The sequence below is a fragment of the Colossoma macropomum genome, unplaced genomic scaffold (assembly GCF_904425465.1).
Source record: "Colossoma macropomum unplaced genomic scaffold, Colossoma_macropomum, whole genome shotgun sequence".
NCBI lineage: Eukaryota > Metazoa > Chordata > Actinopteri > Characiformes > Serrasalmidae > Colossoma > Colossoma macropomum.
The window spans coordinates 36,566,965-36,590,785 of NW_023494792.1; the positions used below are offsets into that span (position 1 = coordinate 36,566,965).

The window sequence follows — 23,821 nt, forward strand, 5'->3', positions numbered from 1 at the left end:
CTGCCCTTTTGACTTTTTTCAAATTATATTGATGTCAAGAAATGACAAAAACATGGCAAAATTTAAAAGTTGACTTTCTTTGCCAAACAAGACTGAACACATTACTTTTCATCAAATTCAAATCATAAAATGATAATTCAAACAGCAGGCAAGAATGCAGCCTTTCTTGAAAAATGTCAAGGTAGCAGAAAGATACAATACGGCAAGCAGAGAAGTCATCCTCAGATGTTGTCCTACAACTTGAACTAGTGATGGGCATTCTGGATCTATCGCCTGTCCAGTTAGAGACTCTTTGACTAGCATTGACAGTTTCTTTGTTCACAAAATAAGCTATTAAGTTATTATGTATAATTTAATTATCAATAAAACCTTAGTCTATCTTCTAAGTAACTACTTAACTAAAATTGGTCCATGCTATGTAGAAAAAAAATCAAATGAGTCAGATAAGTAGTTTGATTGGATGAGTTTTGAGAGGCAGAGATCAGCCTCAGACGAGCAGACAAATCCATCAACCAGTCATCAACAAATAAAGGTAGATGGATGTAAAACATCAGGAATATTAGGGACACGTGGAAACATGGCTAAGAATCAGTTGAAAACCCCCAAGAACAAAACCGAAGACAAGCTAACCTGACAAGCAGCAGGAGCTGAGGATAATGCAGGGGCGTTTTAAGACCCAAGAAAGGGGTCCTTGGATTTTTAGCTACATCATCATAAGATCTACCCATTTGTTTTGTCTTGATTTAAAAATAAATACATTTATTAAAAAATATTGGCTTTTCAATGTGAGCAGGCTCCCTGCATTTACCTGAAACAGCCATCTCAAAGAGCTTCACATGAACAACACTTTTCTGGCTTGAATGTAATCTTAGTCCCAGATAAAGTGGTACTGTGAAGCTAGGCCTATTAAGCGTCCACACTCTGTCTTTCTTAAAATTTCAAACCTCCATTTCTGGCCCTCACACTGGTCTACTGAGCACTATTGTTTTTGTTACTGGAATATGGACTGGGTATCTGTCAGCTCTTGTGTTCCTGTGTGCGGTGTCAAAATAGTCTATCTATCATAGGAAGATAGGAACATACTCTGTCAGTCAAATCTGTTATATATACTTTGGGTCGATATCCCTGACCGAGATTAAGCATTGGCTCAGTTCCTGTCCAGGAAGCTGACCCATAATATCCAAATGTCTGTAGACACCTGCTCATTCATCATTTCTTCTGAAATCAAGGGTATTAACAGGGAATTAAAAGGGAGCGTCTGCTTTTCTAGGAAGGCTTTACACTAGATGTTGGAACATTGCTGTGAGGATTGATTGAGTTCAGCCACAAGAGCTGAATATTGGATTTGTTCCAGGTTACAAATGCAACTTATCGCAAAGGTATTGGATGGCACTCCATCACTCCAGAGCACGCAGTTTCATTGCTCTATAGGCCAATGCTCGAGAGCTTTTTATAACCACTCCAGCCAGCGCTTGGTGTTAGGGCATTGTGACCTTCCATTCAGTATGTGTTTATCATGGGAACAGCACCTCCTCCAGGTTGGATGAGGCAGTGCAGCTAACGTGTAAAAATGAGAAAAAGCAGGAGTGATATCTTCTGAATTCAGTGAGATTGTGTATGACCGCATGGGGCTAAAAAATTTGGGCAAAATATATATATATATATATATATATATATATATACAAACACACACACACACACTTTTTTATATAGACATCGACGGCTTGTTAAGACATCATTGATGGTGAGGCAACAATAAAAATGACAGTTTTGAATGACTGATTTTAAGATCTCTTTTAAATTGTGATTTTTATATAAAAATGGTGAATCTTTTGTCCTGGTCTCCACCTTGAACTGTGCACTTATATATCTTTGTCTGTTTGTAAGACTCTTGTCTATCCTAGCACTTAGATGGTAGAATGAACTTCCACGGGAGTCCCTCGTTGTCTTCAGATGTCGCCTGGAGATCCATCTTTTTGTGAAGCACTTAAATAAACACTAATCTAGCTCTTGTTGAAATGTATTGTGTTGCACTTAATGCTGTCTTAATTCTATATTTTGTATCTTTTTTCTAGGTATCAGCTCTGGCTTTTGTTTCAGGCAGGGGCTTAGCGCAAAGGTTCTTTGGAACCTATTTGTACCAGCTAGGATACACTTTCTGAATAGACGACAAAGCACTTTTGTAAGTTGATGCGGATAAGTGGGTCTGCCTGATGCCGTAAGTGTAATTGATGTAATTGAAGAGCAGGCTCGATTCCATTATTTCAACCAAAAGAGCATTTCTCACGCTGCGATGTGTATACACATGCTGAGTCGATAAATAAATGGGGACAAGTAAACTTTGTACCTACTGTTGATTTGATCCATTATTATTTGAGTGTGCATTCCCACTTTTAAAGCCGCCATTAAAAACAGCCCATTCCCAATAATTAAGTAAAGCAATAGAGCGTTGGGGTGTGGGGGCGATCTGTGCAGGTTAGTGGTGCGAGTTATGAATGAATCATTTTGAAGTGAGCGCTAATGTAGTGGTGGCCTCTTTGCTGAGTATGCGTGAGATTTCCAGCTCTCGCCCTTCTGTAGTCTTTGCATTATTAAAAAGGCGTTAGAGGCGTAATGGGCGTGCAGTAGGGTTCGGGGTCTGTTTCCAGCCCCTCCTTCACCTGCTACTGCTGCAGCTGAACACCACCGCCTGGCTCTCTCAACTGACGGTGCTGAGAGAGGGAGGGAGGCTATGCTAGAAGCAGGCAGCATCTCTTTCATGCTAAATTAAGGCAGCAGTGCATCATCTGACTTATTATGAAGATTACATCGTCTGTCACTTAGCGAGCCGAAGTCAGTAGGAGAACGCCTGTCGGCCCTGCCACTACCTTTTCACCTTCATTCATCCTTTCTGCTTTCGTTCACAAGACATGGAGCCATGCTTATCAGGGTGTACTAAAGTGGCCACCAAAAATTTTTTTTAATCATGTGTTCCTCACCAAATATTGTGCTTTCTTAGCTGAAATTTGGGAGAGAGAAAGCTTTTAAGCACGCTGGAAAGCCTCTGCTGCTCCTGTTTCTTTCCAGTTTTTGTGTGAATAGAGATTTTAGATTTTTTACAGTGACACAAGAAAAAGAAACTGCATTCTGCATACTGCTTGAAGGTATAGACCTCAGTGTGTGGAATACCTCTTTATATTCGGGGGTCCCATGTTGGCTGGCTACTTCACTGTTGACTGACTGCTAACTCACTTGCCGTAGAGGCACTGATGCTAGCTTCAAATACAACAAAATGTTTGGTTTAACTATTCTTCTATTGGAAATGCTAATTTCTTGTTTGTTGATGTGCTCTTCCACACATTTATTGAGATCTTACACGTCTTCTTTTTTGTCTTCAATTTGAAAAATGAATAACAATTTACTCTTTCCACCAATCTCTTGGGAAGTTGGGCAATTTTTTTAGTTACAATTATGCTGTGGCACATTCTAAAGTTTTTTAGAGGTGTCCTGGGCGTAGTTACAGTTGCTAGCCAACAAAGGACCAGTTGAGTGAACCAGTTTGCTACAGCACCACCCAGAGGCAGACCAGGGCTGCAACTCTAGTTAGCCAAGAACACCAAAGACAGAAGCTCGCCAAATGTGGGTGAAGCTGCTAAACAATGACCATTTCCCTGGATTTGTATTTCAGTGTCTATTTGCCTAACGGACAGCATAATGTCATAATTAATTCATTTTCAGGGTTTTCCTAGAATTTCGATTTTTAGCAGTCCAAGAGGGGGTCCCAGACCCTCCAGGAACCCCTGTGTTTCATACCTTGGGCCTGCTGCCTTTTCTGGGGAAAAAAAAATACGGTATGGTCTGAAAGTTCTTTGGACGGCCTGGAAGCCATCCATTAAAAATCTTTGTTATAGAAAAGTTTTTTTTATAGTTTGAGCCAATTTATCTTTGCTGTTTATCTTAGTACATGTCTCTGACCCTCACTCAAATTCATTTAGCAAAAGCACTTGTTCACTGAGAGACTTGTTCATTATTATTTGCTTTAATAAAATACCAACAGTGTGGACAATGGCTACCAAGTTTAAATGTAATGGACTCTTATATATTTTCACTCTGCTTATATACTGCAGTATGTTTTCAGATACATTTCATTTTTGGTTGTTGGAGAGATCTGTGCTGCATCTGCCTGACAGTAAAGAACAGCACAATGCAGAAGTAGTTAATGATTTTGGCTTGGGAATGGCTGTGGTTTCCTGAAGCTCCGGTGCTGGAACAGGCAGGACCAAGCCAGAGGATGAGGAGCATTACATAACGTTACATAATCTACTGTGGCCCCGCCGATGCGCAGTCAAAGATAGGGACCTCGTCTTTGATGCCGATGTTTGACACAGAGAAGAAACAGGGAGAGGACAGAGAGAGAGAGAACTAATCTTTTCATGGTGTGTGTGTGGGAGTAAACTATTGAGGACAATGACCTCAATTTTTTTGCAGAAATGGCCATTTTCAGTCCAGTCAAGGGTTTTCCAGTATATACAAGTAAGAAAAGCAAACTATAGAAATTTATTTGATATTACAGTACAAATTTGACTTATCATGTAATAAAAATAAATCATATCCATACAACAATAGGAAGCAAAGTACTGTGCAAAAGTTAGATTCAATTGCCAGTCAAAACTGTCTTTAAGTACACGTTTTCAGTGTTATACACTAAGTACAATATCATATCTATCAGTACTGTCCACTCTTTACTTTTGTGAACCTACTGCCATTTTATCTTTTCTATGCTTCCAATCTTAAAGGCAAGGCATGTCAATTTTTTTTATATAGCACATTTTGAACGCAAATGAAATTCAGTGTGCTTTCCATAAATAAAAGCAAAAACAGATAAAGAAGTAAGACAAAGTGCAAACAGTGAAAAACAATAAAAATAAAAAGTAAATTAGGCAGCATTACTCAAGTCTTGTCTAGCACCTTAAGTGAGGAAGATCACCACCTGTAATGTATCAGTTAACCCATGGGATAACAGTGGTAGCATTTAATCTCCAGGAGATTTAGCATAACAATTCTACTCAAGTCTTTTACAGCACCCTGAGTGAGGAAAATCAAAGTTACCACTTTTCACTGTATGAACAGCAGCATTATAATTTGAAGTAATTCACAAAACTTCTAAGATGTTAGTCAATCTTTGGGATGTTAGCATTTAACCTCCAAGAGAGTCGATTAAACCTAGGATAACAAATGCACAGGTATCTTATAGCTAAGCCTTTTCCAGCATGCTTAGTAAGGAAGATGATCAAGTTCTTCAATTATTCAAAGTACAATAAGACCTCTAAGATTTTAATCAATCAGTGGGGTAGAAGTGATAGCTTTTAGCCTCCAAGAGAGTTGATTAAACTTAAAATAAACATTTTGCTTAACGTTATTTAGATTGTTGGCTTAACTTGAAAAGTGTGAAATCAGATGTAGAGTAAAAGAAAAGTAAAGTAATAAAGGGCTAAACAGAAACTCAAAAAGAAATCAAAGATCAAATTGAGCTCATTAAAGTTGCTAAAAATAAAGTGCAGTAAGAATAAAGTGCAAATCTTATAGGAGAATTATAGGCACATGAAAAGAAAAATGTTTTTTGACCTGGATTTAAAAATCACTACAGCTGGGGCACACCTAAAACCTTCTGGCATTTGGTTTCAGTTGTATGCAGCTTAACAGCTAAATGCTCCTTAAAACCAACACACAACAGCTGTATCCTTCAAACAAAAGATGTCAAAATTATATCACATCCATACACCAAGCACAAGCAACAGGATTACAGAGACATTTTTCTACTTCTCATTTCTAAATTTCAACTCAATCAAGACCTTAAGTGAGATAGTAGTAAGCTAAATATATACAAATATTCCAATTTTCTTTTTTAGATTTTTGAACTTTATTTTAGACTGAAATTGAAAGACTACATTTATCATGACTTATTACATTTACATTAAATTAAATTACATTTAAATCAAAACAACTTTATTTAAAAAATGCTGTCCCACATGTTCATGTCAATACTGAAAAACAAAGAGTATTAGTCCATAGACAGAGCCTTATTTTAGACACACCCTTGCATTTTAGAGCAGGAAGAGAGACTGTAACATTAAGAATGGTCACTACTGAAACAAATTTTCTGCAACTAAGTAAACTTTTTTTGTGTTTTAATGAAGACAAATGTAATTTGATGTGTGTACAACCTTTCAAAGCTGTGTTTGCTGGTCATGTACTGGCTAGTGTTTATGAGTTATGCTGAAAATGAGCTACAATTGTCACTACTGAAACAGTGGTGTTATGTTCAGTCATTTATTTCAATAAAATAAACATTATTAAGGTGTAGGGTCACAAGTCCAAGTCAGCTAAAAGTCCAAAATGTGTTTTCGGCTTTGATCCGTATAGAGTCCAGTAAAGTATGTTTATTTATGTTTTGTTCATGTTTTTAGACAATGCCCTTTATTATCCTGTGTGTAATGTGCAGTGTGCTGGCTATGAACAGGTCGCTTGGTACAGTGCTTTCGTAAAACCAGCTGTGTAGACGCAATGTCGGCTAATGGTGCCAGGTCACATAGTGTCCCAGGCAAGTGACAGGGCTGAGAGTGGGCGGCATGGACACCAATATTATTGATTAACGGCCTATCTTGCTGCATATAATAAACTACATCCAGAATGCTGTTTGTTTGGCTTACTCCCTCTCCTTTCACTCTGAAGGAATATATTCTTAGGCTGAGCTCCCACGGTATTTATAAACGTCCACTTTCCTGGCGCTGAACACTGTGGAACTTGACGTGACATTATTTCAGAACTGCAGCAGGATGTCCCATGCTGAACTCTTTAAGAAAGTTCATGCTCCTTCCTGTACACATTTTAGGCGCGAAGAAGCAGGACATTTAGTTACAGTAGACAAATTCTTTATTATCCATGTCCCCTCTTTCTTGTCCTGAGCCAGTAAGAGTGTTCAGGAACTTCCTACTGACTGCTAATTAGAGTATATAAAGTTTACAGCCTTGGAGAAGCCATTAAAGGGGAATTTCATCAGCTTTTTTCAAACTTTCTGAATAAAACATACCGTTTTGATATAAACAAAGTCATTCAGAGTACTTTGATTTGAAGCAGGTAATTGTAAAGAAACGTACTGACTCAAATTTCTTTACAGTGGTGGTGATAGAAACCAGGGATCACAACTTCTAACTTAATTATTGCCATTTTTTTACTATTCAAAACCAACACTGAACCTACAGGTGTCTTTTGAGTTTTTATATCTAATGTGGATAATTGTTAAATACTGGTAAAACCAGAAAAATATGTTTTCTTTGGGGGCTATTGTGCCTCACAACACCCTGCATGTAGAAATGTATAAAATTTGGTGGGATTCCCCTTTAAGCGCTGAAGAGCACAGACAAATGCGAACCTGACTGTGAAATTGAATTATGAGCATGCGTCGCTGAACAAAATGGAAAATGTACGAGCATAGTGTGCGTCTGTATGTGGGGGGTTGTGGTAGGACAGCCATCCCTTGAGTCCTGCTGCTGTTGAAGGTCTCTCTTTCTCTCTCTCTTTCATTCTGCCACTTTCTCCTCTCTCCCTCTCTCTCTCTCTCTCTCTCTCTCGCCTCTATGTCATGTTTTTCTCTTTTGAACTCTTTCTCTCTCGCTGTATTTTTAGATACTGTGTTACAGGCTCAGTTGTATAGAGTGTTTTGGCTTCCTGTGACAGTCTGCATCCTCTCTCTCTTTCTCTCTATCTCTCTCTCTCTCTTCAGATGCTCCCACAGCAAGAATGGGACCACAAGAGAAGTGCCCGTGGATCACAGGTCAGTCTCTGTGTGTGCCTGCAGCCTGCTGCGTTTAAGAATAAGAGAGGCCATGTGTAGTAATTTACTTTGACTTCAGTGTTACACATAAGACAGAGCTGAGTTTCGGTCACTGTACTGACAGGTAACTTAAACAGCATGTATTATTTGTGGTCAGTGTGTGCATGCTTGGAGCTTGTTTGTGGTCATACCACTTCTGTATGATGTGAATTAATGTGTCTGGATGGGTTTTACCTGCTTGTGCACTATGTAAGGGGGTAAGCAGGACAGACAGGGAGTGTTTAAACTTGCATGTACCGTGCAGAAGTCAGAGACCGCACTTCATTAATTTGATTTCCAGTTAAAACAGCCAGCTCATTCTCATGGAGTCAAAAGCATCATGCAGATAAACAATAATCTTATCATTTAGGTGTGTGGCACATATATGGCACAGCAAAAAGTTTCAGGAGTTAATTTTTTTATTTTAAAGTTTCTCATTAGCACAATGCATCCACGTATGTGTTTCTCCCTACCTCCATGTTTATATTAATAATTAATGTTAAAATACTGAATATAGATTGTCAAAGAAGAGTTGCAGAAAAAAAATCATTATTTACATATTTGTCTTCAAATCACAGTGTTGCGGTTTTCAGAATTTGGTCACTTAAACTGGAAAATGTTACTAAGAATCTATTTAAAATAAATTGAATCCTTCAAGTTTATTTTCATTCAAAAACAGAAATCATTATATATTCATTTTATGTTTTTAAAGTTGCAGTATTTCTCATGTTCATGAGAATAACCTGTCCAATAATTATTTATTTTTCAGTTTAAGTTATTTATTTTCAGTGTCAGGAAAAACGCATCAAACACAAAATTACACAGAAGCCTCAAAAACTAAATATAATATCCACTTTTTTGGTATTGTTTACTCTTTGCCTTTATTACAGCTTCCATTCTTTTCAGGACACTAGCTTTCTGTTTTTCAAAGAAATCTGCAGGGAAATTTTCCACACCTCCAAAGTTCAGTCTTAGAAGTTTGTTGCATTTTCTGCTTCTTAGGATTTAAATAATCCCAAACACATTCTGTGATGTGTGGTCAGTCCATTGTTCTGAGAACACCATCAGCGTCTTTGTTTAAATTGTACATTTTCTTCTGTTTTGTCCAGTTCTAGTGCAAATTTTCTTTTTTGTCTGTTTGTTTTTCTCTGGGAAAGCTTATTGACAGCTATGCACCTTTTCAGACTATAGTGTGGAGTTGTCTTCTCACAGTGGAAGGATGGAAACACCTGGGGATTTTTTCAGATTTGAAGCAAGAGTGAAGCTTGATCTTCTCAAGATCAAAGCTTTAAATACTGTTTATCTGCCAGGTACCAGGTCTCGCACAGCTGTTAGGAGTCCCATTTTCTCTATAATTTTGGAAAATCCTGCTATATTTCACTTTCCCTTGACCTTCCCCTTCATTGTGCAAGTGGATTATCTTATATCTAATCTCCTCAGAAGTATTTCCTGAAAAATGAATAACTTGTACCTCATGGCTGTTTAGACCCAACATGACAAATTAAGGGTAGTCTTTGACTTTAGCATTGTACTGTATGAGTATACATGCATATTTCATTTGTTCATCAAATTATGACGTCATCACCGACGCTGCTTTTGTGTCTTTCTTCTCCATGCTTCAGACCATTTAACTTCTTCAAAGTTGCCCATTTTTTGATGATGTGGGCACCTATCCATACCAGAAACCCAGTAACTGGTCTCAGATGAGCATAAACAGAACTACTTTTCCTGAAAAGTCTCTGTGTTGGCAATAACGGATTGCATTCCTGTCTATGCTGGAGGGACCATGTGTTGACTCCTGGCTTCTATCAAAAGGATTTAAATCATAAGCCACTAGACAAGTGCTGGGCAATCGGCAAGGAATTAAGAGCGAGAGCCTAATGCAAGCCAGAGCTTACAGGAGTGCATGGCACATGAGTTGAGCCGAACTTGAGAAAGCAGCTGTTCATCATGGTGTGCTACAATAGTGCTGTCATAGCTAACAGAGTCAGCCAGAGCACACAGAATAAAATATAGAGCCTCTGGATTGCCATGTGACCAACTGCTGATAGCAGGTACAATAGAAGTCCAGCGTTTGTGTGTGTGTGTGTTAATATACAAGAAAGAAAGGAAAAGAAAGATCGGGGGAACTTGACATGTTTTGCGACATAAATTTGAAAGATAAATTTGTGCAGTTGTACGCAAAAATTTGGACACCATGGTCAGATTATGTCTTGTTGATGAAGTGAAAATAAGTTAACACATCCTCTACAGAGTACACACTTCTGTTAATTTTGATTTATTTGCTAAATTGAACATACTGGGGGAAAAATTGAACATTTTCTATTTTATGTTTCATTTTTTCCCAATAGGTTAAACTTGTGAACTTAAATCTGCAGCCATATTTGTTTCCTGCAAAGAGACTTATTTTCACTTTCAAATTCTGTTTGACGTAATGTCTAGAAAACATATTATAAGTATTTATAATATTATTGTAATATATAATATTATATATAATATTATAAGTATTGCTTCAATTTCCATCAATTTCTCAAAATTTCAGCGTAATTGAATCGTTGAGATGAAAAGCAAGTCAAACAGAAGAACGCGAACCTGAAGAGCACAGCCAGCCAATACTGTTTTTCGGCCTTGTCCCGTACCTACAGAAATATCTTTAGATTCTCTGAATCTTTTAATGATATTATGTACTGTAGATGATGAGCTCCCCAAGTCTTTTGCTGTTTTACATTAAGAAACGTTATTCTTGTATTGTTGCACTATTTGCCCGCACAGTCTTTAACAGAGTGGTGAACCCAACCCCATCTTTATTTCTGAAAGACTCAGCCTCTCTGGGATGCTCTTTTTATAACAAATCATGTTATTGATCTGTTGCTAATTAACCTAATAACTTGTGAGATTTTCCATCAGCATTATTACAACCATTACCAGTCTTTTGTTGCCCCTGCTCAAATTTCTCAGCTTCAACATTTGATATGTTGTCTTTGTACTATTTTCAATCAAATATAAAGTTCAAATGGTTTGCACATCATTGCATTTTGTTTTTATTTACATTTTGCACAGCGTCCAAGTTTTTTTGGAAACAAGTTTGTAGGTGTTAACTAGGTAAGTGTGTGTACAGAGTCTGAACTGCTAGGTAATTATTTCGGATAATGTGATACAAAGTTCCATGACAGTCTAACTATGTTACACTGAAATGCACAACAAGTTCTAAGTATTAGCTAGGTAAGTGTGAGGTATAAATTCCGAATACTGACTCATTATTTTGGGATTGTTATTTTGGTATTTGTATTTTTTAATGTCATTTTATGCCATATTATTTAGTCGGTACTTTAAAGGCATTTCCAAAGCACTTTCTTATTTAAACATGTAACATCGCAGTAATATTTAGTGTGAGTTTCTTTGCATGTGTCAGGTTGTTACTGCAAATAACTATTAGATATTTGACTGTGTCCTTTATCACTTTAATAAATAGGATCTGTTATTTGTTGTAGTGTTAGTTAGTTTTAGTTTAGGTTAGGGTTAGGGTTAGCTTTTGAAACTTACCATCATTTTACCCAACATAATTACATTACTTTGGAGTTTGTCCCACATACTCTCTTATGATTTTTAAAGATTTATGATATGCTGACATCACAATATTTAATTACTTCAAAAAGCGGTCCCATAGCAAAAAGGACAGTTTAAAAAAATTAATTATCTGCCCGTGGATAATTACAAGAATTTAGGTTATGATCTATTTAAACCCGAAAGTATTAATTGAGAGAGTAATAAACTGAATATATACAAAATCATAATTTATAAGGTATTTCTATTTGGAGGTGTCTGTCACAAACCCTAAATCCTAAAAAATCCTAAATTTCAATTTGTGAAATATTATTTTTTTCAGTAAAAGATCTTTTTTATTTATTTTGTAGTTAACTGTATGATTTAAATAATGATGATGAACTCTGAGTCCGTTAATAGTCCGAAAGGGATTTTGAACTCTTTCAACCAGTTCAGTGAAATGTTCCTTCTAGAACATAAAGTGACTATTTTCTTGCATCATTAATAAAAATTTTACCAATTTGTCTGGCAAACTGGTTTATTCCCAGACACCATGTCACCTAACTTTTCTAGCGAAAACCCTAGTGAACACCCATTGGTTTGTGGAGGCAGCTTTCCCTTGAGGCCTGAGTGGTAATGTAGGGTCTTCATGCAGGGTCATAATGCCAGCCGCTGTTTGCTTTTCTCCACAAAGGAAAAATCGACTGGCACTGTGGCACATGACCCTGCATGAGAAGAGAAAAATGGAATGGTGTTCTTTTCTTCTTTATGACCAGGTCCAGTTCTGTGTGTGTAAATGTGGCTTATGAAGTCTCAAAAAATGTTTTGGTGTTGTGAGGACATTTAGCCAAAACAACTTTTTATTGTGAGGGTGCTGAGTAGGGCTGCATGGTACGAACAAAAAAAATGCACTGTGTGAAAAAATTGTTGGGTGTTGTACCAGTATACAATGGAAATACATTATCACATTTCATTGTGTCTGTGAAAGGATGTGCAGCAAGTCTAAACCCTGAAAATGAGTTGTTGGTTTATGCTGTGTAATGAAACCAAATAATTCTAACTAATGTTGTCATTCTCCATTGTTCTGGCAATAGCATCACTCATTTTTACAGGCTAGTAGCTATAGCTTTAAGATTTTTTGACTTTCTTTTTACTAGTTACGTTACAATATGCAGTCACACATAACATATTTATATATTTTGTTTCGCAGGTGATCCTGAGAATGCTCAGATGTGTCATTATTTGAGATGTAAATGTTAACAAAATGTCCAATTTAGCTCATTGTTTTCTTTAATGACTTGTATTCATAATTAGTATGACTAAAGGCATGACGTAGAATCATCTTCCTCTGCTGAGGCATGAGTGGAGGAGGGAGCAGAACGGCTCAGTTGTATTTCCTCTGTCGCACATGGCTGCACCCGTTACGCCGGTGGATGTAGTTCACCATCTGCGCAGTAGATCGCCGTTTTCTGCATGATGACGCCTCATGGCACTGTTCCTCTGTAGAGCTCCACGGAAAGGAGAGACACGTGTCTGAGCATCAGATTGGAACTGGAGCACTCGTTCTGAATCACAGCTTTACCCCATGCTCTCATTATTTATTCTTTATTCTCTTTCATTCTTTCTCAACTATTATCTGTATTATTATTATTTTTTCCAGTGTTATTGCTGACCATTTCCCATCTGATACAGCTCTCCCTTTTTGTGTGATAGCTACCACACTGGAAAGGTGAAGACAGATCCTGCTTCCGTAGTGGCATGTCTAGGCAGTAGGGTGGAGCGCTATCCACTTTTTTAATTTTGGCAAAATGAAACTCACAATATTACCGTTTTATACAATATGATTGGGGTGAGGGGTGAACTATACTTCACATATTCATACAAACGTGTCATCATGATAGACTTCTAATAGTAGTTACTGCTTTTTCATAGATCTATTTCTCGTTTGTTGTGGCTGTGACAGGTTCCTCTTTTGAGTCTTGGTTCCTTACAAAGTATCTTCCTCTTAATGAGTTGTTCTTGTCCACTGTCACCCTTGGCTTGCTCATTTGGGTGCTTGGATTTAGATGTTTCTTTTTTCGTTGTTGTTGTTCTACCCATGTACATCACCGCCTGGTTTTAGTTTCAGCACACAACGCGACATAACTTAATCAGAGCTGCTGTAGCGCAGGTTCTAAACATTTTGCTCTGTATTTGGACACACAGCATGTTGCTTTGAATGAGAAGAATGTAGGGGCACTCATGTTGTAGCATGTCAGTTGGACAGCGTGAGCATATAAATCATATGCTTTGGCCAAACACAAGATTAGCTATCAACAGGGAATGAGGTATTCAAAGTATTTGATTACATCATTAAGAATGCCCCGCCACCATTTTCACAGGCAAGCAGTAGCTCTGACTGAGCTCTATAGAGCTCATATCCTCACCATTGCAGCAGCTACAACCCAAAGTGACAGCAAAAAGATGAAAAGATGTATTCACCGAGCACTTTATTAGGAACACCTGGACAGCTACTCATTCAAGCAATTATTTAATCAGCCAATCATGCGCAGTGCATAAAATCATGCAGATACAGGCTAGCAGCTTCAGGAAGGTCAACCATCAGAATGGAGAAAAAATGTGATCTCAGTGAGTTTGACTGTGGCATGGTTGTTTGTGCCAGTGATGGGCTGGTTTGAGTATTTCTGTAACTGCTGATGTCCTGGGATATACATTTTGATGTAATAATGAGAAACATTCTTTGAGTGGCAGTTCTGTGGTTTGAAGCAGCTGATTGATAGGAGAGGTCAATAGAGAATGGTCAGACTGATTTGAGCTGACAGAAAGGCTACAATAACTCAAATAACCACTCTGTACAGTTGTGGTGAGCAGACAAACATCTCAGAATGCACATCTCAGAATGAACATATTAAACCTTGAGGTGGATGGGCTACAACAGCCCAAGACCATGTCGGGTTCCACTTTTAGAACAGAAAGCTGAGGCTGCAGAGGCCACAGGCTCACCAAAACTGGACAGCTGAAGACTGGAAATTGGCCATGAGCTTGGCCTGATGAATCTCGGTTTATATGAATGCACCACTAAATTTTTTTCTGCAGATGTTCAGTGAGGAGCTAACAAGCTGTAATCAGCCACTGGAGCTGCTGGATTGCACAGCGCATCTTACTGGCTGATCTAATGCTGCGTCTCAAACCATACAGTTCTATACTTTATCTACTACACTAATGAGTGCACTTCTAATGGTACTGCACTGAGTATTTCAACAAAAGGCGCTTTGCTGCCTTTGCTAGATTGGTTATGGCTTTATTATCACATAACAAATTGCTGAATTAACTTGAAGTTGCCTACCGAAATGATGGCCATGCAATCACGTGACATCATTGGAATACTATGAATTAATGGATTCTTCCCATTTGATAGGAATCCATATACTCTTATGTACTTGGTCACTGTTATTCAAATGTGGATCCCTGTGATACACTTAGCATAAGATTTTAGTAATATGTTTAAAAAATGCCATCTCTGTACATTCGACTGAAAGCACCTGCATTCATTTTTTTTCCAGACACTGCATCATGGAGTCAGCCTTCATGGAAATGTATATTTGGCCTGTTGTTTAAGCTTGCACTAGAAAATGTACTATTAGCAGACTGTGCTTTCACATTACTGTGGGTGTCCCTGTTTGTGATGGTCCAGGCCAAACAGATCAATACTAGCTAACACCCAAACTCTACAGACACACACACACAAACATACACACACACACAACTCTTCCTCCAGTTGATATCACCTGAATCATATACATACACACATGGACACATACACAGAGTATCATATATCCATGACTCAAGGCCATTAGCTCTTGAGAGAATCCATTTCTGCCAGGTAATAGGTGAATGTGGCTATCACAGGATGTCATAAAGGCAGAAGTGAAGAGGTGGATAATGTGCTTTGTTCAGGCTCAGATAACTCAGACAGTGAATGGGGAGCTGGGATGAAGCAACAGCGCTTTTCAAAGAAACCACTAAACAACTTTTCTTTCGCATTCCTGTTCTACAAGCAGATGCTCATTTGCTTATTTAATGGCCCAGATATGTATTGACTGGATGACTGTTTCAAAGGATTCATTAAAAAATGTTTTTCTTGTGCATCTAGTGAAACTCCTAGATAAAGACTTGAACACCTTCCTCTTTCTGGAAGGACAATATTGTAAATTGAATTTTGAGTTTCTACTTCTTCACAGCAGCAGTTCATTGTTACTTCGATACTTCATTAAAGTGGTGCTTTGCATTAACGACACTTGCCTTGTTCAGACAGGCAGCTCAAATCTGATTTTTCCACAAATTTGTTTGTCTAATGGCCGTTACACACCGAACGTAACATGAAAAAATGGCACGAAACAGCAACATTTGCCAAGTTGTTCATGCTGTAAAAGGCTATGAGAAGGTCCTTTGCCTCTCATAAAATGGACAAATTGTGACACTGTACTGGATGGTTTTCACTTTGGAAAAGTGAAAGGAGAAAGGACAGTTTACCCTCCTCAATTCAGGAACTAAAACTTTATGAACTCTTACACTTGCAGCTCAGATCTGTTACTCGGTCCGAACAACAATACGTAGTTAATGACATCATAATGACAATCAGCATGTGTGAAAAGAAAGTCAGTGGTGCATATTCACATTACAGCTTAAACATTGTAACAGATGTTTTACTTTGTATGTTGTAGTTCGCAGTAACTGCATCATTAAAACTTAAAGGCCTTCTCTGAATATCAGTATACAGCGTTTAGCTTGTTAGCAGTCTGTTGACCATTCCATGATAGCTCTTGAGTCTAGTTCACACTCTGCCTTCATTTTCTGGTAGCATAGTGCTAAGAGGGATGAACCAGCAACTGTAAAGTTGTGGGTTCAGATCCCAGAACTGACTAGGTATACCTGGTTAAGCAGCAAAATGACAAATGTTCTTTGTAGGGTCAATAATGTCCAGAGCATGATAAAGACAGGTAAGTAAGGTAGTAGAGTGTGATGATACCTTTCCCAGCCATAATAATACAAATGGTAGTCTTATAAATGGTTGACTATGTAAAAACATAAACACATTACAACAATTAACACTTGAACTTGTTACAATGTCACATTTACCGTTACTAGTAATTGTCATGACAGATGGCATAATGTTTGATATCATGACAGCAAGATGTCTCTTTAGTTTTGAGGGTTGATATATACTTTTTTTGGCATTGGTTTAGCAATTTGAGTTTAACCACTCAGGTCGCTGATGCTCAGCCAAATATATGCTCTGTGATGTATGAGTTGAAGTCAAATGCATATCTTTGATATTATTTTATGGCTTGTCTATTGTTTTTAACTGCAGCTAAGAGTCTGAAAAGAGTCAGACATTAAAACAGTCATTATGCTGACTGTATGGTGCCGAAGTGCCTTTAGAAGGGAAGGAAAGCCAGCTCTATTGATGAATTCCCTCGTTTGATCACAGAACGCTTTCCATCAGCAGTGAACTGAACCAGGGTTTGTTTGAAGCAGACCAAGACCTGCATTTTTTACCGGACTGGTTCAGCTGTTTGTTGCAGACTTGAATACGGGTGGAGTGTTCAGACGTGTCAAAATGGAGCGAATGAAAGAAAAAGGTGTGATAAGTCCACACCAAACAAAACACCCTGAGAAACCATCTCTGGCTAGCTGTCTGCATTGCGTGACCACGGCTGCATTGTCTCAAACTGATGACGTTTAATTAGCCCACTACTGCGACGTTTTTATTTGTACGCTTCTGTCAATATTTATATGGGTTATAATGCGATAACATTTAATTATTAGTATTTCTTTATTATTAAGTTAATCTTATATTTGTATATTTGTGACTTTACCGGCCCACTACAAATTATTGCCTCCTTCTGTATTCTATTGTATATTCCCGCAGACCACTAGAGGGTGCTTCACGACCCATAGGTTGAGAAACCCTGCTCTAGTAAGTAATTATGGCCAACTAGGGTTAGCCATGTAATGGCATATGTCATGACACGTACCAGTAATGGTAATGGTATGTCAGTGTTATGTAGCAGGGTTTGAGTGAAGTATTACCCAATATCACCAGTAGGAGTGTCAGCAGTAAAAACCTGAATACGTGACTCGGTGAAGCCAGCCACCACATCTTATCATGGAGATTTAAATGCCAAAGGTAGATTAAGTGTGTTTCCAGGTTGTGCACTCACTCCCATCAACATTTAGCTCTCATCTGAACCTCTGAAATGCCTGTTTTCAGGTCAATGCCCTTTCTATAACCAGAAGTGGATCTTCAGGGTGGTCTCCATGGTGCTTGCCACTCCACTTCCACAGCCTCTAAAATATGACCAAAAAATGTATTAAGCTTGGTGTGACAATACTGCCAAAAGTCTATTATTCATATTCACACAACTTATGCACATGTGCATGAGCCATTTTCTTTCTCAGAACAGACATTAGGCAATGTCTGACTTAACATTGTATTTGCCTTGCAGTAGCTTTTCAGTGTAAAGTTCAACTTGAAATTGTTGACCAGCTAATGGATACTGGATTGAATTCTATAATAATAGCATGCCTATTTTCCAGACTTTATTGATATATGAACTACACTTCAGTGAACCGCTCATGCTGAAGCTTCATGTGGATCAACACAAATCAAACCAAGTCAGTCAACCAGACCAATCTCCTGTATCTGCATTTTTTAGTGAGTTAAGTGGACAATGACAGCCACAGTGGAGCTCCATTTGTTGATGAATTAGCGTCCTGCAAGTGAAATTTTTACCTGTGACTACAGTATAATCCTGACACATGAATACGCCACCCTTCCAAATCTCCCTGTCACCCCTTTGGCACCTCATGTAAAATGTGGATGTGGAACTACATTTACTGGAACGATGGGACACCATCGCAGAGAAAATACTTTTGAGATGAGTTGGAGAGGCCGGTAAAGAAGGGCTTGTCAACAGCAAGCTGCAAAATTAGACTCAAAGCATAACAACTATGTGCTCAGTTTCATGTGCTTATTTTTTGACAGAAGACTCAAGCACAGTTGAAACAAGTTTTTATCCTCTTTCCACTTTATTTACAGTTCCACAATCCAGACATTTTGATCACTTTGTCAACGTCGGAAAACATGCCTCACTGCTGGACATTGTGGATAATGTCCTTTTGTGGCACCTCAATGACAGAGGCATAAATAGAAGGCAAAAAGAGAGACAAAGTCTCTGAAGCAGATTGGGTTTGACACAGCCAAACCCGATCGATTAAAATATGCCTGGACTGGCTTGGAACAGGACAAACCCTATGTAGTAGTAAATGAGGTCAGAAGTTTGTTACATAAGTTGAAAGAATGCTGGGTCAAATTTCATCTCTCAAGTTTGGTGCTCAACTTGTTTTTGGTTCAACCGGTACTTTATTTTTCAGTTCTTTAGCAACATTTACTTTGACATATATTTATTACTTTGATATACTTAAAGGAAATGCTTTAACAAAGATGATTTTTTTGTAGATTTTTATTTAGTTTGTGTCACAAAGTACCAGCTTCAGCAAGCATATATAGATATGTGCTTCACACTTACATCAAACATAATTTATCTGTGCAATTTATTTGTGTGAGAGTAAATGAATTTGAAGAGTTGTATAACTGATGATCTTGCGATTGGTTGTTTCCCAACATTTTGACAAAAGTAAAAGGATTAGCCAAGCATTTTCCATTCAATGTCTGCACAAGAATGGTTTTTCAGGAGCTTCATGGATTGAGTTTCTAACCAGCTGCACACAAGTCTAAGATCATCATGTACAATGTCAAATGTCTGCTGGAGTGGTGTAAAGCATTGGACTCTGCAGCAGGGAAACCCTTCCCTGGTGTGATGAATTGCGCTCCACCATCTGGTGGTCTGAATCTGGGTTTGGATGCCAAAAGTTACTAACAATGTTCAGGGGTCAACACAGTCTTGCCTAAGTAACATACATTCATCATTCTGAAGTGGGTATTTAAATATGTGCATTTAAAGGTGCTTGGCTGTTGCGGAATCTTGTAGAGGTTATGAGATATTTTTATATTATCTCTTAGTTTTTGTTTTCAGCATGATCTGATAATCATATCAGATGTGCAACTGCTTGGTTGGATCAAAGGTTGGTAACACTTTAGACTTTACTAACCATGCTGCATAACATTGACGTAACCCTGCCATAAACTTATCATGGCAGATGACAAATGCTGTCATGAGTTGTCGTAACAGATTACGTCCCATAATACAAAAGTGTAACATAATATAACAGTAAAATACCTGCCGTGACATCTGAATTGCTTGGATATGTCAATGTTATGTTATGTAACAGGGTTCAAATAAAGTATTACCCAAAACTCACCACAACAGTGTTTCTATAACTACATCCAAGCAAATGCCTTTCGCAGTTAAACACAGACAGTTTTATTTTGTCTGGTTAATAATGTAGCTTCTCTGACAAAGACATAACACGTAGGCTTGACTAGATTACAATGGGACAGTGGGCGGCTATTGCAATATTCTAATATTAGCATTCTTCTCAACGTTAAGGCTCTTTTTTAGTACATTTTACCATCTTCCTGAATTCTGCATGTAGGGGCATGTGGGACATATGCTAACACAATCTCAACAGACGCTTCATGTCACAAAGATGCTGCAAGTTCTCAACTGTGGAGTGCGTGTAGCCAAATTCAACCCGATAAAACTAGCCCTCTTAGTAGAAGAAAATAAATATTTTTATTTGCTCTTTCTGTCTCTATTGTCTCTGTGTCTTGGTGATACCAGTGGAATTGACTTTTATAGGTAGATCTCCAGTTAAGCATTATTGAATCACAAACAGTATACTAGCATACACAAGGTCATAACTGTCATAAGACAGTTTTTATTTTCATACCGATTCAGTCATATTCAATTCCACCCACTAGTTAGGACTCCCCAATTACATCATACCACCAGCACTAGGAGGGTGAAGGCAAGCATAAGCTTCTTCCGAGTCACGTGAAGCCAGCCACCACATCTTTTCGAACTGCCGCTAACGTAATGTTATTGGACAGCTGAGCGCACTTGGAGGAGAACACTAACCGCCAATTCTCTTGCGTCAGCTAACAGATGCCTGCACTGGCTAGCATTGTGCTCAGTGATGTGGGGAGAGCGAGGCCAATTGTTCCCCAGCCACGGATGGCTGTAACATCACCGGAGATCAAGCTAATAATAATAACGAATAATCAAAGTAATAATCAGATTCAATGTTTAAACAGTCTTTGTGATGCAGTAGCCTACTAAGGAGAAAAGCTTCCATCCAAAGACCTCATGACCTCAGAACAATTCTGGCTGCCCACTATGTTTCACTTTGAACTGCTAATTGTAACAGGTATTCAACACACATACTATAGGCTAATACATATATTATATAGCTACGACATAAATGTGGATATTTAAAAGGACAGTTAGCAGGTTATGCTTGTTGAACACAAACGCTTCTCTTCAGCTCCTGAAAGTTTAACCAATAGGAGAGCTAGCTTGGCTGTATAGATCGAGATACCACAGAGGATAAAAAATCCCGATTGCACAATTTTTTGTTGGGCGCTTAAATTTAACCCTTTGGTTTCCAACCAAAATATAACAATGAAGTAAGATAATTATGATAATAGCTGCAGAGTTGAAAAATACAACAAGGATGATTATATTAAACATAACTTTTACACTGCCAAACAAAGACTAGGTGGGTATAAATCTCAAAAGAAGATTTCTACCAGATTGATCTTTTGACTTTGTCATGAAAAACAACAGAATTTTAATAAATAAGTCAAATAAGGAAAAGTCTCAGGACAGCAGAATAGTTTTTTTAACTATTTTTTTCATTTGATCCGATGTACTGGATCATTCTACATCAATTACTTGTTCCCTGTGTGCACTTTTGGTCTCAGTATACTGATTTAATTTTTTTTATTTTTCATGTTATAATCACTTAGTTATTTTCCTGGGGAGTAAAGCTTGATTTCTGAACTTCTGGACTGAAGGTTTGTGTATACTTGTCTCTACTCAAACAAATTATACTGTTCTACAAATTTATAATCTGTCAGCTTTATATTTTAAATATTATCATATATTAGGTTTGGCTTTTTCACTAAAAGTGAGATCAGTGACCCTTTCTGTGCAGCACAATATTTAAGTGACCTATATTCTATCATTCTATTTCATAGAACAGTGCAATTTTTAGATGTGCCCTTATATAGTTAAAAACAGTTAAGAAATTATTTTTAAAAAATTGTTCTTCATAAACGCTTTAAGAATTTTCTGTGAATCTGTCTTAACTTTTAACTCTTAAGAGCAATTGTAAGAACAAGTGGTATTCCTGAAAAAAATTATGTCCTTAAATATTTTCTTAACCTTATGGCTGTTATCTTAGACTGTAATGATTGACAGGGTAAATCTCTTAAACTGTAACATCTAACAAGCTTCACAAAATATGATTGTAATAATAATAATGCAGCAATGAACCAAGGAGGAATTTTCATGTTGGCTTGCTCATGTTGTTTATCTTTTTCAGCACTTTTTCTTGTTTGGTACATTTTTTTGAAGATTTAGTTTGATTTTGTTTCACCTTTGTTTTACTTTCCTTATGCACTGATGTGATTAAACTAAATAACCACTTGACAGAAATGTCATATAATTTCTGATCATCCGTAAAAAAATGTAACACAATATTGGTAGTCTACGCAATTACCACAATTAAGATATTCTTAAGAAAATAATGAAGACTTTCTTAAGAGAATATTTGAGAACTTTTAATATTTAATATTTATATGAGAATTGCATTGAAGAACAATCTTATGATCTTCTCAGTTTTTGTCTCAAGAGCTGAGGAAAGTTTTTTCTTAGAAAAGCTTTGTGAATCCAGCACTTGGCTGTTAAACCAAGCCATGTGTGCTTCTTATAGATGCAAAAGTGTGAAAGACCAAGACTAAGCTGTCACTGTCCTCATCATCTTCATGTCTTTCCTTCATCACTGCTGTACTCATTACCTTCCTTTCTCTCTGTGCCTCTGACAGTCAGCATCACTGTCTACGTCAGCAAGCCATTACATCAGCCCTACATAGAGGTGCAGATGAGCTGAGAATGATTTTGCTCACACTCTCTTTGTTCTCTTCTCTCCCCCTCCTTCTACTCTCTCTCTCTCTGTCTCTCTCTCTCTCTCTCTCTCTCTCTCTCTCTGTAGTCCTCAGGCACGAGTGTGATGGTGGACATTGCAGTGATGGGTGAAGCACATGGACTGATCTCAGACTTGCTGGCTGACCCTTCACTGCCCCCAAACACCTGCAGCTCACTGCGGGCCGTCAGTAACTTGCTCAGTACCCAGCTCACTTTTCAGCCCCTCCACCACCGGCCACGCCTCAGCCCCCTGCTGGCCTTCAGTGATGGACACACCTGCTCTGACTCTGAAGAGACTCCTGAGAAGAGTGAGAGACTGGCCATCCCTAAGGTAGGAACTAGTGTTTTAGCCTTGAATTGCTGCATATATGTCTGATAATCTGCAGTGTATAGTGCAGTATGTCTGTTATTAGAAATGTGTAAAACTGTGAAAATAGATTGTGGTTAGGGGTGTAAACATTCCCAATATTTCACGATACAATACATATTGCCATTTTGGCATCACAATATATTGTGTTAATACATGATTAGAAAAGAAATGGTAACATACCGTTAGCATTTATTTTTGTTTTTATTTATTTTTCGGTATATCCCAAAACTTGTTCAAGGGAAAACTGGCACAAGTTATTTTCTTAGAAGAAAAAATAAATATAAAAAGAATATGAACAATAGTACAATGTCTATATAAAAGTAAATAACAAATGTGAACTAACTAAGGTTGCATCGCAATATTAAATAAATGGTCTTTTGCTTGTATGTGAAGTCTGACTGAAGACCTTCTGGCTGAAATGAGTGTAAGAGGGATTTTTCTAATGTGGCTCAATTGCTTCCAGCAAACTGCAGGTTCTACAACTGAATAGAGGTGCAAATCAGTAGCTATTAACATCCCAACAGAGCAAGTTATTTGTTTCTCCTGTTCAAATCACTTAGTGGCTGCTTCAATCCAGTGGAGAGAAGTAGCTGAGACTCATGTTTTCTCTAGGCTGAAGTTGGCTTTCTATTCTCCAGCTTCTTGTTAAAATTTTCTTTGCCACCTGAAATGGAGCAGCAGTAACATTTAACGTATAACTGCTCCATTTAACGTATAACTGCTGCTAGCTAACTTTAGCTTCTTTTTTTTCTCCTTGCTCTGGTAACTGACAAATTTTGTGGTGCCTTCACAAATAAGGCGGTGTATTCGAGGTATTAGGACGTGTATCTGATCCTCACATTTAGCAGTATTGGCACACTATAACTGTTCAGTCTACCACTG

General features: G+C 37.9%; 1 protein-coding gene across 2 annotated transcripts in view; it reads left to right on the forward strand.

Annotated features, from left to right (window-relative positions):
- Positions 1-2,154: 2,154 nt before the first annotated feature.
- The window catches only part of pde3a (phosphodiesterase 3A, cGMP-inhibited), a 53,638-nt gene continuing 31,971 nt past the window's right edge, over positions 2,155-23,821 (forward strand). Inside the window, exons 1-3 of one of the 2 annotated variants that reach the window (XM_036577026.1) lie at positions 2,155-2,182; positions 7,763-7,813; positions 22,637-22,900. In XM_036577026.1, the coding sequence (XP_036432919.1) occupies positions 7,763-7,813; positions 22,637-22,900 (315 nt within the window). In that variant the 5' untranslated portion in view covers positions 2,155-2,182. Of the gene's footprint in view, positions 2,183-7,518; positions 7,539-7,762; positions 7,814-22,636; positions 22,901-23,821 lie in introns of those variants that run through there. The other variant, XM_036577027.1, reaches the window with a different exon arrangement.